General features: G+C 27.8%; 1 protein-coding gene across 1 annotated transcript; it reads left to right on the top strand.

The window, feature by feature from the left end:
* The first annotated feature begins 764 nt into the window (after positions 1-764).
* Positions 765-9,083, top strand: LOC129967005 (integrator complex subunit 10-like). The gene is made up of 3 exons (XM_056081636.1): positions 765-866; positions 4,853-5,946; positions 8,069-9,083. Exons 2-3 carry the CDS (start codon positions 4,877-4,879, stop codon positions 8,985-8,987), a joined length of 1,989 nt encoding a protein of 662 aa, XP_055937611.1. The 5' UTR covers positions 765-866; positions 4,853-4,876; the 3' UTR covers positions 8,988-9,083.
* The last annotated feature ends 4,721 nt before the right edge of the window (positions 9,084-13,804 follow it).

The raw sequence follows: 13,804 nt of genomic DNA, 5'->3' as shown, positions 1-13,804 counted from the left end.
AGGTTTTGGAAAATTTGGCAGATTGTTGTTGGAACGGTATTTGCGGTAATCAAGATTAAAGATTTTGGTGACTACTTGATTTTGCATTTCGCAAAAGTTTTGGTGCTTGAAACTCGGCAATAAATCCAGGTATCAATATAAAAATTGTATCATGTTATAGAATTTTTTCTATTTTAGGAAAATACATGCTTATTTTAAGTGTTGACCTGTCAAGAACTTTTCAAAGTAGTTTTTTTTTTTAACCAATTTGTTGCATTTTTTTTTATTTGCCGGAACATACCGCTGGTTAAGAGATTGAACAAGATTGCTATAGTGACTTTTCTATTCCTTTCTTTCGTTTGCATATTAGTTCATGCTCACTTTGTAATAGTGATATGCAACCCGTTTAGGGAGACACAATAGGTAGATGAATTTTGAAAAAAATTCTGAGTAATTTTGAGAAAATTTCACAAGACTTTTTTAAATTTTTAGATGCTAAATAGGATGAGAAATTCTGAAGTATGATAATGTCTTCAGATCAACTTGAATTTTTGAACATGAAGTAAAATGGATCTTGAAGTTTCTGATATAACTTGTAGAAGAATGTATTGCATTAGTTTATGATGATTTTTTCTTCATTTTTTATAAAGTTCAGTTCATTCTTATCAATGTAGATTTTCAGTTACTATAATTATAGTCGAGCAACTTCAATTAATTAAAAACTTTGTTGTCAAAAAGTTTTTTTAAAAAAATTTGGAACTGAGGAGTTGAAGGGAAGTGAAGCGATTCACAATGCCGGATGAGTATGTAAACAAAATTTGCACTGTTTTTAAATTTTATTGTGTATAATTCATTATATTTTTCTAAGAAGAATTGATTGAAAAAGGGTGAGTGTATAAATAACGAATTTACATTTTTAGGAATAAAAATTTCAATACGAATAACTAAACTTTAGTTTATACGAATAACTAAATTTAATTTCAATAAAATAACAATACGATAAACTATTCCTTTTCTTCAAGTAAAGGAATAAAAATTCAAATTGAATTTACTACCATTTGTTGTGTGTTTTTCTTAAAAGGCCAGATACTTTTCATTTTTACGACGTAGAAAAAAGTTTTTACTGCTTGGTATTTAATTATAATTGTTACGGATTTATTTAAAGTTCTAAAACAGTATCTTGCTTCCATATTTAAGTACATTTTGTTTTCTTGGACATTAATATCTTGTGTACTATTTTTTTTAAAATTAAATATCGTATCAGTATGTGACTTTGGAACTTAAGAGGGAGGGGAGTAAAGAGGTCCTTTAGAGGGTTTAATCCGTCCCTTATTGAGGCACATAATATACATCATTAAAAACGTATTGATTACTTTCAATCGCTGGAAAATTAGTGGAGTCTTACCTAAGTTGAGGTTTAAATTGTATAAATATTTGAATTTTGTCATTTTTGCTTGATTAAATCGGCAAAACGTACCATCTCCCATCATTAAATTTCGGGTCACTTTCAAAAGATTTGTTTTCCTTATGTCATTCATTAAAAAAAAAATTAAAAGTAATTTTATACAAAATACTAAAAAATATTTAATACTGTCGGAAGTCCATTTAATTTTAGGAGTGAACTAATTCATTTAAAATGTTTAATTATATAATTGTTTTAAAATTATAAAGCATTTTTTTTAGAATATAGAATTAATATAGAATTTACAGTTTAGCAATATTGTTAGAATAATTTTCCAAAATTTACATGACACTCAATTTTAATTTAAATAAGCTTGAGTGTCTTTGTCAATTCTGTGCAAAATAAATTTCTCAGAAACTAGTCCAAAATGTCATGAAGCATTGGGCCTATTGCAGAGTCCCAAGATAATTGCCTATTTAATAATCTGATTTTTGCTCTTTAAAATATGTATTAATGCATGCTAGTTTATTTTCGATAATCCCTTACTGCTTTTATAAATGTCTATAAAACATATTCAAGTAATATGTATGTATTTTTTTTTTTTTTTTTTTTTTTTTTGTTGAAATCCTTTCAAGCATTTGTGCAGTAGTTAAGATTTTGAAATGATATTTGATATAATTGGATTCATACTTATTATACATTTCTTATAATATAAGATTTTGAATTTTAGTAAAAATTCATAGTTTTAGTAAACTGCTACTTAATTAGAATTAAATGAAGAAAGCCAACTTGAAAATATTTTATTCTAATTAGTAAGTTTGTGTTCAAACAGAACCATCAATTTTATCAGAATGCTTTAATAAATAAAGGCGTTTTAAACTACCTTGAAAAAATATACAGAATTGTTTTCCTACCTATAAGTAAAGATTATGATAGATTTTGTAGTTTATTCACCTTAATTATTTTTAGAAAACCATTAGTGTTAAAAAAAATTAAATGGACCAAATTTTAGCCACTAATCTGTAGATATAATTAAGTTCAAAATATTTTACATTCAAATTGGGTTGAAATGTTAGGAAAATTGTAAGTAGGAACTAAGTCAAATAAGTATCAAAATAAGTAATAAGTGTATCAAAAGTTATTCAAAAATTAATTAAATTAATAGCTACTAAATTAACTAGGCTTAGGGAAAATTTGATTGTAAAGATCTTAAACAAAATTCAAACTTTATATGCCACTATCCTTAATTTGATGTTGATCTGATTTTTTTATCATTACTTATCAATTGTGGCATATTAGCAGTGATAAAATTTTATAAACTCATTATTAAATTATAACTTTATGATACTAATCTAATTAATTTCTTTGTATCAAAATTAATTACAGAAAATATTTTAGTGATTTTATTAATTTCCTCTAATTGGTTTAGTGTGTTATTTACCTATGATTCTGAATTGTCTGTCTCCAATTCTTTATGTATAACTTAGAAGTAATATGATGATGAGGGAAAAAAATCAGATTATTATCTTGACATCTGAGAAATTTCAAGTATTTAGAATTTTAAAAAATAATTTGTATATTTAGCTGATTAGAATGTATAAAAAATTAATATCATGCAAATTGAAAATAATTTTTTTTTTCTTTTTGCTTAAACATGCAAATATTTCTTTATATTTGAGAACTGAAGATAAATATTAAACTAACAGATGAATCATATATTTTAATGAATAAAATTGAAATATTTATTTATGTTTATTTTATACATTTATGAATATAAAATGAGTACTGTAATGAAAGCTTTTATTTGTAATCCTGGTCTGCCTTTTAATTATAAAACCCACTGATTTGAAAACATTATAACTGGATTTTTTTAATTGAAAATTGTCAAGGAAGGAAGAAAAATATTTTTTTTGTCTTTCATGTTGAAATAATGTTCAGAAATTATAAAAGATTTTTTTTAGAAAATTTTTTGAGGCTAATCCACTAATTGAACTGAACAAGTATACCTTATCTAAAACTTTAATAAGTCTCTTGTTTGTTTATTGCATTTCTTATATTAAATTAATGAGTTATTTATTATTTTTGATAATGTTATGTTTTTTATTAAATATACTTTTCCCTCATAGCAGCATGTTTAGTACATTTAAGAATGTGCATAATATTCTTAGAATTTTGTTATTCTTAAAGAGTATCAAACATCTCACAGCCATCCAAAGTTTGATAAGCTAGAAGCTAGTAGTAATCAAAGAATAATGCATGATTATGAAACCTAGTCAAATGTATTTCCTGTGCCCGCATACCCTTGCCATTTTTACCAGAAGAAAATGACAGAAAGGTGAAATGAAATAATATGGAATATGTGGCCTGTTTGTGGAATAAAAATTCTTATTACAACAGAACTCATTGTGAAAATTTATTTATAATATATTTATACATTTGTATATGTAATTAATGCTGTATCTGTTCTTTTTTAAAAAATCTATATAAGAATTTTTGTTTGTTGAATGTTAGAACAATAAGCAATATACACATTGATATAAATGGATTTTCTGCATTAAGAAATAATACTCACACAATGATAACCTATTATTATTTTTATTTATTTACTTATGGAAAACCTGACTTTTTGTGTCTGGGGCCTCTGACTCGGAGGACAATGCTACTCGTAGCTCATGGATAAATGATTTGAGTTCTCATGTTTGTCATATAAATTATTTTTTATATATAAATTTCAGAATAAAATGATTTTTATGTTTTGTTTGGAATTCTTATTAATTAAATATTGAATTTGTGGAATCATTTCCCCTACATTAAAAATATCTAAGTAGAAAGAGTAAAAGTAAGGGATTATAGAAATTTTATAAGTCCTTGAATTTCTTTCTGTGTAACTGCTTAGTGTACTTCATAAATAAATTCTGCAAACATAAAAATATACATTATTTCATTCTGTAATTAATTATTTGTATATACTGGAAGCAAACTATTTTTAAAGTTAATTAATGTATGTAATTTTAAACAAATCATGTCTATCTAATATATTTTTTAACATCTAAATTATACAAAAAATTAGATGTTAGAACCATTTGATTTTTTTATCATCAAAAAAATCTACACATCAATGGGAAAATTGCAATTATTATGAGAGTTTCAATTTAAATATATAATATTTTATTTGCAAATGGGTACCTAAAATCTGTTTTGAATCTGAAATTCGCAAGTGATATATTATTTTAAAGTTTGTTTCATGATTAGTATTTTTACTGTGGTGTTTGTCTCTGAAACTTTTTGGTGTTTAAATTATTTTCTATTTTGAATCATAATTCCAAGTACTTTAGAAAAAAGTATTCATCATATATTAGATTCCAAACTGTTTAAAATAATTATAAAGTTTTTAAAGATTTTTTTTTTTTTTTTGTAAAATATCTAGATACTACTTAATTATTTGCTGTAATAAATCATTTTCAATTATAGGTGTTTTTTCATTAAAAAAACAAGATGAATCCTGACGAGGAGTTCTTAATCAACCAGATCTTGAACACTCTGAAAACAGATCCAGCTGCTGCAAAATGCTGGATGATATTTTCAAAATCAGCATATCCTCAAAGCTTTGCTGTCTTATTTCAGTGTTATAAAATGGAATGTGAAGAAAAAAATTTAAATGAGAGTGCAGCATGTTTGAGTGACTTAATAAAAAAGTTTCCCAAGGAAGTTAACCTAATAAAGGAACTGAGGAACATAGCTAAAGTTTTATGTTCAGACTCTGATAATTTTTTAAAACAGATTTTTGAACTACTTCCCGAAGAGATAAAATATGAAGTAATGCTTGTTGTGACAAGAAATGCACAGACTATTGAGGAACATTGTGAGCTAACATTGTTATTCTTAAAACGAATGCCTCATTCTAGACTACTCAACCATGGCACCAATATTATTGACACATTATTATCTGCTGAAGATCACCCTGGTATTCATATTCCTATAAATCAATTTCGTAAAATGTTAGTTTGTGATGCATTGCCTCTTATACTTCGTGTATCACAGTTTGATTATAAATTTAAGATTATATTTCAACTTTTACAGAAAGCTGTTGAATTTTATGTAAGCTGTATGTTTACTTTTCCTACTGCACAGGAAGCAGCAATTCGAAAGGAGGTCATAGCCCAGTCTGAGAATAATCCTGATGAAGGCTGGAAACCTTTATTCAAATTGTTGGAAACTGTTGCTCTTCGATATCGATGGAATTATCCGGAGATGTTTGTTTCAAACTTCAGTGAATCAAGCTTGCAACAATTATTATCTCTTTTGAAAAGAAAGAACAAAACTTTGGCATGTCTGAGCAGCGAGAAGCATAGACGTGAAGAAATGTCCGGCTTTGAAGAAGCATATTTCTGTTTGGTTGTGACATTTTTTTATTATTTGTATAGTTTTGGAAGGCTCATTCACACCAAGAATCAATCAGGTCCAGGTGTTGGACCATTTAATTATTTCCTTATGGAAGGAATTTCTTCTCCCCAAGAAAATTGTCCCAAAACTTTAGGACCTGAATTTAAGCGTACAGAAAGAGGGTATTGTATAAATACTTCTTTTTTTAATTCTTTATAATTTCCAGATGTGTGAAATGTGTCTTTCTCTAGTTTTTTAAAATGTTTATATTAACATAAATTCAAAACTAATGTGTTTGGAGTAGGAGTAAAATCTTTTATTTTTATTAACTCGACATTAATTCTCATGAAAATACATGTTTAGAAGTTAGAGAAGTTTTAAAATAATAAAATTTTTCTCAAGAGTCTATTTGTAAAGATTTAGGAATAATTTATTAAAGAGTTTATTATTTCTTAATTTTTTAATAATTTATTATTTCTTATATTCCATGAACTATTTTCTTTCTTTAATTAACTTTTTCCATTGCCTTTTAACCCTTTAACTGTGGTATCAGAGCTCTATCTGTGTATAAATTATTATATGAATATTAAACATATAAGCCAAAATTAATGTCATTTATTAAAATTTTAATTTGATTAAAAAGTCATGCATAATCTATAAGCATAAAAAATCATGTTTTTATGTTTATAGATTATGCATGACTTTGTGTTCTTAATAGAACCAATCCAAATACTTATTTTGAAAAACTCATGTTAATTCAATTAGATAACTATAAAAACATCACATTTAAGTGATATATATATATATATGGTTATTTCTAATTCACTTAAGGGGTTAAGTGAAAAAAAAATCATTGTCCACATCAAAATATATTGCTGATCATACTTAATTCAGTTGTTAGCAAAGAAAATGTAAATGTAGCAATTCACATTATTTAAATCCTGTGAGATAAGTTAAGCATGACAATTACTCTTTGTGATGCTAAAAAAAATCAAAAGGTTAGATGCCTTTGTAAAATTTGAAATACAAATATATGCTGCCTTACTAGTGAAAACACTTGAGAAATGCATCTGCGTAGATATTCATTAATGTTATGTGTCATTTGAAATCTTGTCAGATTCTTACAGCACAGTACTTTCTGTATATTTGAAATTTAGTTACATCACTCTTGTTCATACCAAATTACATAATTTATAATATGTCCTTTATAAATATTCTGTAAGTTTTTTTTTCCAGCTGAGTGGTTTACAGTATATCTTGGACTCTGAGAAAAGTTGATGAAGTTGGCCAAATCATACCACATATTAAAGCGTCAACTTATTAATTATGTCTATATTACCATTGGAGTATGCAAAATAAAAGAGCCAACTTTTTTTTGTCATTATTTGTTGTCAGAAAAATTACCAAAAATGAAATTCGAAGTTCAAAATTGATATTATAAATTTATTATAAGTTGTACATTTAGGTAACTTGAATATAAAGAATTTCACATTTTGTCTGTTTTGTGCATTTGGCACAAATTTCTGATTATTTAAAAAGTTATTTACAAAAAATATGCTTCAAGATTTTAACAAATTTAATTAGAAACTTCTTTATGAAAATTTTTTTTGAAGTATAATAATTGAATGGAGTGCCACTATATTCTTAATATTTCTTATGTAAGATTATTTTAAGGAAAAATCTAAATTGTGTCTGAGTCTTCTATTGTTTTATTTTCATGCATTAATTGAAAATTCTGTTAATTTGACAGTTCTTGTAAATTATAAGTAAAAGGAAAACTTCATTGTAACTTTAAAATAATTCTATTAATTTTAAGATTATAAACCTGACGAATCTTAAATATGAGATTTGAGTAAAGAACAATGAGTGTGTTTAACCCTCCTTCTTTTAAATAATTAAAGAATAAAAAATATCCTCTATTTAACTACTAATTCTTATCTTCCCTCAAATGTAATCGGTCTGACTTTTGCACATTAAAGGAGGAAATTAAAACAATATACAAATTGATTAGGAATCGGAGGGTTCAAAAGAAATTTGATTAAGTTATCCAACTTAATCTCATAAGGAGAGTGCAATCTAAACACCTTAGTGGTACAACTATTGTATAATGCATAGCAAGAAATTTTTTTTTTTAAATTACAGAATTTTTTTTCTTTAGCAGTTTATTAAATAATATTGTTTCATGAAAATGTGTAAGATTTATTTTAATTTAATATTTTTTATGGTCTATTTTATTTAGAAACTAGCATCAAATATTTTATTAATTATTTTTTATTTGAAATTCTAAATTTTCTTTATTGACAGGTACATTGTTGTAAGCAAATCTGCTCCACCAGAAGTTTCCAACATGCTCATACCTTCATTTGTCACAGTTGTGGAATGCTGGGAAATGCTGCATCGGCACCAGCATTTTTTAAAGGAATTTCAGAATTTGAGTAAAAACATACAACTAGAAAACTGGCCAATATTTCAAGAGTTTTTTATCAACATGCTGATGTATGGACGAGCTCACCGTGATGCAATTGAGCATTTGAGTCGAGTACAAGGAACTACAGGCGATTTAAGCACAAAGAATAAATCCTCTCTACAGGTTGCAAGCTGTTACTATTTTCTTGGAGAGTTCAAACATTGCCTTCAGATTTTATTTGACGTCGTCTTAAGCTTGCCACATAGTACCACTGCTTCACCTAAATCTGCTATTGGGCGATGTCCAGCAAGATTCTTGTATTTCATGGGTTATAATAACAAAGAAATTTTGCAATATACTATTTCTATGCTTTTAAAATTGTACAAATGTAAAGATAACATAGATGATACATATAAAGATATTGCATTAGGATACATGCTAGTGTTGATGCAGTATGATATGGAGCATGAGTATGAATTGTTAAATCGGATAATTGAGACGATAAAGAAAGCAAAAAGTTTTTGCTTTCCAAAATTCTTTAACTATATAATTAATGTTGATATTCTTGAAGAGATATCATACTTGGCTACACCTGTTGGAGGTGGTGTGAATTTGGAAATTTTGTCAACTCCCACGTTTCAGGCAAGTAAACAGCGAGCTGTTACTCGTGGAGTTAACAAAGGAGCTAGAGATGATCTGAAGCAAGCATTTGTAAATCAGATGGCTCGCTGTTATGAGAATATTGACAATTTGTTTATTGAATTTATAAAGGAAGAAGATAAATATCTTCTTTTGCCATTGAGTGATTCTTTATAGTTGAAATTGTAGCTTCAATTTCTATCCATTGTAAAGTAATGCATTTTTCGCATCATGATTGTATGTAACAAAAATAAAGTTTTTGGAAAAAATTTATACTGAAAAATAAGTATTACTGAAGAGTATTTTTCGATTTTTAAAATGGTGAAAAACCATTGTGCTATTAATAGTGTCAAAAATTGTCAATATTTTGCTTAAATTTTAATTCAGATATTGCTTTGAAATGCAAATTTCCACTCTCCAATATATATCTGTCAAGTTTGGTAGTCTAAATCAAATGGCCTCACCTGTAGAGCATCAACACATTAATCTGTATTGTAAAATTTAATATCGCAGGTCTCATATTTATCGAATAATATTTCATTATTTCTTTTCTATCAATACTAATAATAAAAAAATAAAATTGTCAGGGTTTTTTTTTTTTTTGTAGAAAAAAAATATAATCTTTATACAAATATCTGTCCATCAATTTCAATCTTAAAATTAATTTAAAACACTTTATTATAAGCATTTATAAATATTAAGTAATAAATTATTTGTAAAACGAATTTATCTTTAATAAAATAGTTAAACATTTCTAAAATTAAAAAAATAAATAAATAATGGCAAAGTTGAAATGTATACAGATACTTAATGGTTTAACTCATTATCTCCAAAAAGTAATAAGAGGGATTTCATATGCGAGTGTGAGAATTCCTTTTGAGCTTAGAAAACTGAAAAGTATAGTTATGAGTAGTTATAATTCCTAACAGTTATAGAAAATGTTATTGCAATTATATATCTTTTACAATAATTATTAACAAATTACTGTTAACTAACTTCAGTATTGTGAATCATACTTGATATAAGAGTGCAAAAGTGTGAGAGGGCATCTGGAATTTAACCTTCACATGATCACCATGAAGATAATTTTATGAACTCTTGCAACAGGGAAACTCCAATATACATTTTCATATGTATTTAATTTCATTAAAAAAATTTTAGGAGATTTGAACTTTTTGTGCTAAACACATCATAGCATAAAGGGAAAAAGTATATAGCATGCACCTGTATATATGCAAATAAAAAACTGACAAGTATTGTCGTAAAATGGAATTTCTCAATTTGCAGTAACAAATATTCATAAAAAAAAAAAAAATCAGTTTGTTATATTTCATGTATATGAATAATACTTCCATTTTCAGTGTCAACCAGTACATTTTTTATGTTTTTATAATTATGTCAGACTTATTATGAAATTAAAATGTATTTTACTAATAATTCATTTTTTTAATAATAACCAGTGGAAATATTTTTACTTTATTTCTAGGACAACTGTGCATTATTTGTGAATAAAATATACTTTTAAAACTTTTTTTCATCAGTTGAATCTACAATTTAGACAATATATCAGATTCCATTTATTGAAATTGTGTCAAGAATACACAGATTAATAGCTCACTGATGCAGTTAATTCAAAATTCACTATAAATGTAGACTTTGATAATAAAACCATACAGTTATTGGCATAATGGGGGCGATCCCGATACAAAGAACACAACTATCAATAAATTATTTGTAAAATTAATTTTTTAAAGCAATTTTATAATTCAGAATGTCCAAAGAATGGGTTCTGCTCTTGTTTGGCGAGGAATGCCAGGATTTCGCCACCGGAAGGGTACCTGACGCACTAGAATTCACGACGAGTGGAAGGTTGTTCTGTTTGCGTAAAACATTCAAAAGTTCCGATGATTACTCTGATGGATAATGGCGGAACATCTCGTTGGCTGATAATTTTCTCTTTATGGACCAAATCGTTGATGCATTCGGAGAGAGCAGCATCCACGGAGAGTCAGCGTGACCGCCAGGGCTTTGATACATGGTGTAGATTTTTAACCTGAGCGAGTAGTTGGTCATTGTCTCTGCAATAGGATATTTTCCTCTGGTTTCCTCTCTCCAAATGGACCGACTCACCCACCACATGACAATCCAGGGTTAGGGCGATGCACCCCTAATGGTGATCAAATCTTCTGCCAAGTGAAATCATTAAGATGGACTTCTCACACACAGACTGTAGCCTCATCCTTACAGGGATTGCTTTATATAACGCGTTAACACAGTGGCGTTATGTCGGTCAATTCTCTTACTGTGAGTTCTAGGGTAGACCTGCAAGATTTGGTTCAATGTTTCTTTTTTATTACAGCTAATTCTGAAAAGTTTTTCTTTTGTAGGTCGATCCCCCCAGCTTACCTTTATTTAATAGGCAAACAATTTATTCGTGTTTTGACAAGGTTGATAAAGTCTACCTGATAAAAATTTATTATGAGGATTTATCCAGTCGTTCTGACGAGCCACCAAGCTACTGCTCGGAAAGGTGAGTCCGTCAACCCACCGATATAGCTGATCGGGCAAAATGTTTCTTAACATTGTTGGCTAATAGAAAGCGTTCGACTCGATCTCAAAACCCGTTCAAATAGTCCCTGGTCAACATCCCGGGTCCATGGCGGCTGAAATTCGGCCAAGACTCGTGAGACACCAAACGGGGACCGAAACACGGAGACAAGAAACCCCAAGCCCACCGTCCGAAATTGCTGCATATAGATAGGCACTAGGGGCAATCGCCCATCGAAAGCTTGGTTTTGAGTATTGATCTTCGCTATGTTCCGGTCTAAGCGGAGCTCAAAACAGAAGATGAAACAGCTTAGGTAAAAGATGGGTTTTAAGAATATATAAACATTGCTGAGGTTTCAGAGGTACAGTTTTTAATTTTGTAAAAGGGGTCCGCAGTTGGTGGCTAAAACACCCCAGGCCGAGAAAGAAACTCGTAAATCTTTGAATTGATATGATACAGATAATGATTTAATGGGGGATCCCAACCCTGAAAATCTTATTCAGGGTGCATAGAGAGAAATGGATGCAAAAAGGTGCATATTTCTCCAAACTGCAAAAGAAATCCGTTTGCACGAAATCCTTCTGCATGTGTACACGATAATGGAAGTACATGTACATGATAATGGAAGGGAATAGATCAATAAAATTACGGTGGAATAAAAAAAAATCATTCTAAAACTTTTTTTATTTCAATTTGTCAAAGGGTTAAAACGTCTGTCGATGAAGAAACCGATAACTGAAAAATCCAATGATTTAGACACAAACGAAATTTTGTACATGATGATCTTGTCATAAAAATTATAGAGATTCACCAATTTTGAATCAGTTTGATCGCAAGAAAAGATGCCCAAAATCAATAGGTCGTTCTCTTCACAATAGTACAAAACACGCCATTTCTGTATTTCAATATATAGACTGTGCTCAGTGTTGAAGAAAGGGGTGAAGAGAAAGGAAGTCATTAAATACTATCTTAAAATGTTTGAAATCCCTGGGTTCCTTCTCCGAATACGTCAGTTTTCGTTATTGATACTTCCGGTAAACGTAGATTTATGCATGACCTTCGTAAAACCAGGCCTCAACTTATTTGTGACTCACAGGGGTAGGATGATTGGCTGCCATGAGCAGAATCCCGCTTTATTCCTTGATGTTTAGGTATATTTTAAATTCACTTAATTTATTTTGCATCAAATTCAAAATTATTTTTTTCCCTGTGTGAATAAAAGAAATGGCATGGTAGAATATCTTAAGGTCTTTTATAGCTTATGGACCACTTAATAAAATTCAAACTTCATTTAAATCACAATACAAATTTATTAGATATATACATTGGGGTATTATTGTTAGTTTTTCTTGTTCTATTGGAGATTTTTTTTTAATTTTATTAAAAATCGCTTTGTTTTTTTCCCTGAAAATATTTTTAAAGCTTAAAATTAAATTAATCTAATACTTTCTAAAGCTTTTGATCATTTTTTTTATTGTAGTGACAGGTAATACATGTATTTTATAAGTTAACATATAATTGTTTACTTCTCAAATTACTTATGAACTTTCAAATAAAATATTAATGTATTTAATATAAAATTTAAATTTTACACCAACTAATAATAAAGCAAAGCCATTCATAAAAAATGAAATAAATTTCTATAAGATTAGCTACGAAAATCTGTAGACTATTTTGACCTTTCTTAAAATCAAAATCTGTTGATAAAAAAAAGAATTACTTTCACAGCTTGTTTTTTCACATTAAGAATTGTTTACATTTAATATATTAGTAATTCATTCAATTTAATAAACTAGCTTTTATTATATCTGATTTTACATTTCAATGCATTTATAATAAATTTCAATTCAATCTGTAGAAACAGTAAGAGAAAAAAAATCACATACTATTTGAATCATAACATTTTATTTACAGAGAGACAATAACCAAATACATTTTGTTTTCCAACTTTATTATAAATTTCACACAGGCAAATGAAAATAATTATAATATTAAATAAAGTTAAAATACAAACTTACAAATTACTTCTAATTTGGAAGAAATTAATAAAGAATGACTTACCTTAGGAGCTTGAGAAGTGCTTAGACAAAAATTATTTTGTTTGCTTTTCGAATTATACTCCATGTATTTGATTTAAAGTTTTTAAATTTTAAAATTAAATCAGAAAAAGTTTTGATTTTTTCTATCTCTCTTTTTGCTATGTCCTAGAGACTGCTATTTAAAGCTGCTTTTAAATTTTCCCATTTTTTTTACATGTTGCCCTATCCATTGGAATTTCTCTTCTTGCTTTTGATTCTGAGGAAAAGTATGAGGGTAAATTAGGGAAAATTGAAGGTACAGCATCAGGTACAAGCCTAGAAAAAAAGAAAGAAAAGTGGAATTCTTTAGATAAAAAAAATTAGTAGTTTATTAAAACTTAAAATCAAAAACAGAATAGATATTTTCT

Source organism: Argiope bruennichi, chromosome 4, assembly GCF_947563725.1.
Source record: "Argiope bruennichi chromosome 4, qqArgBrue1.1, whole genome shotgun sequence".
NCBI classification, from domain to species: Eukaryota; Metazoa; Arthropoda; class Arachnida; order Araneae; family Araneidae; genus Argiope; species Argiope bruennichi.
Note: the sequence above shows the minus strand (reverse complement) of the source record. Positions and strands in the feature narration are given on the sequence as shown.

Coding starts and splice junctions, on each gene's coding strand:
- LOC129967005 (XM_056081636.1), top strand. CDS start 4,877: ATGAATCCTGACGAGGAGTTCTTAATCAACCAGATCTTGAACACTCTG. Junction 5,947..8,068: donor TTTAAGCGTACAGAAAGAGG/GTATTGTATAAA, acceptor CTTTATTGACAG/GTACATTGTTGTAAGCAAAT.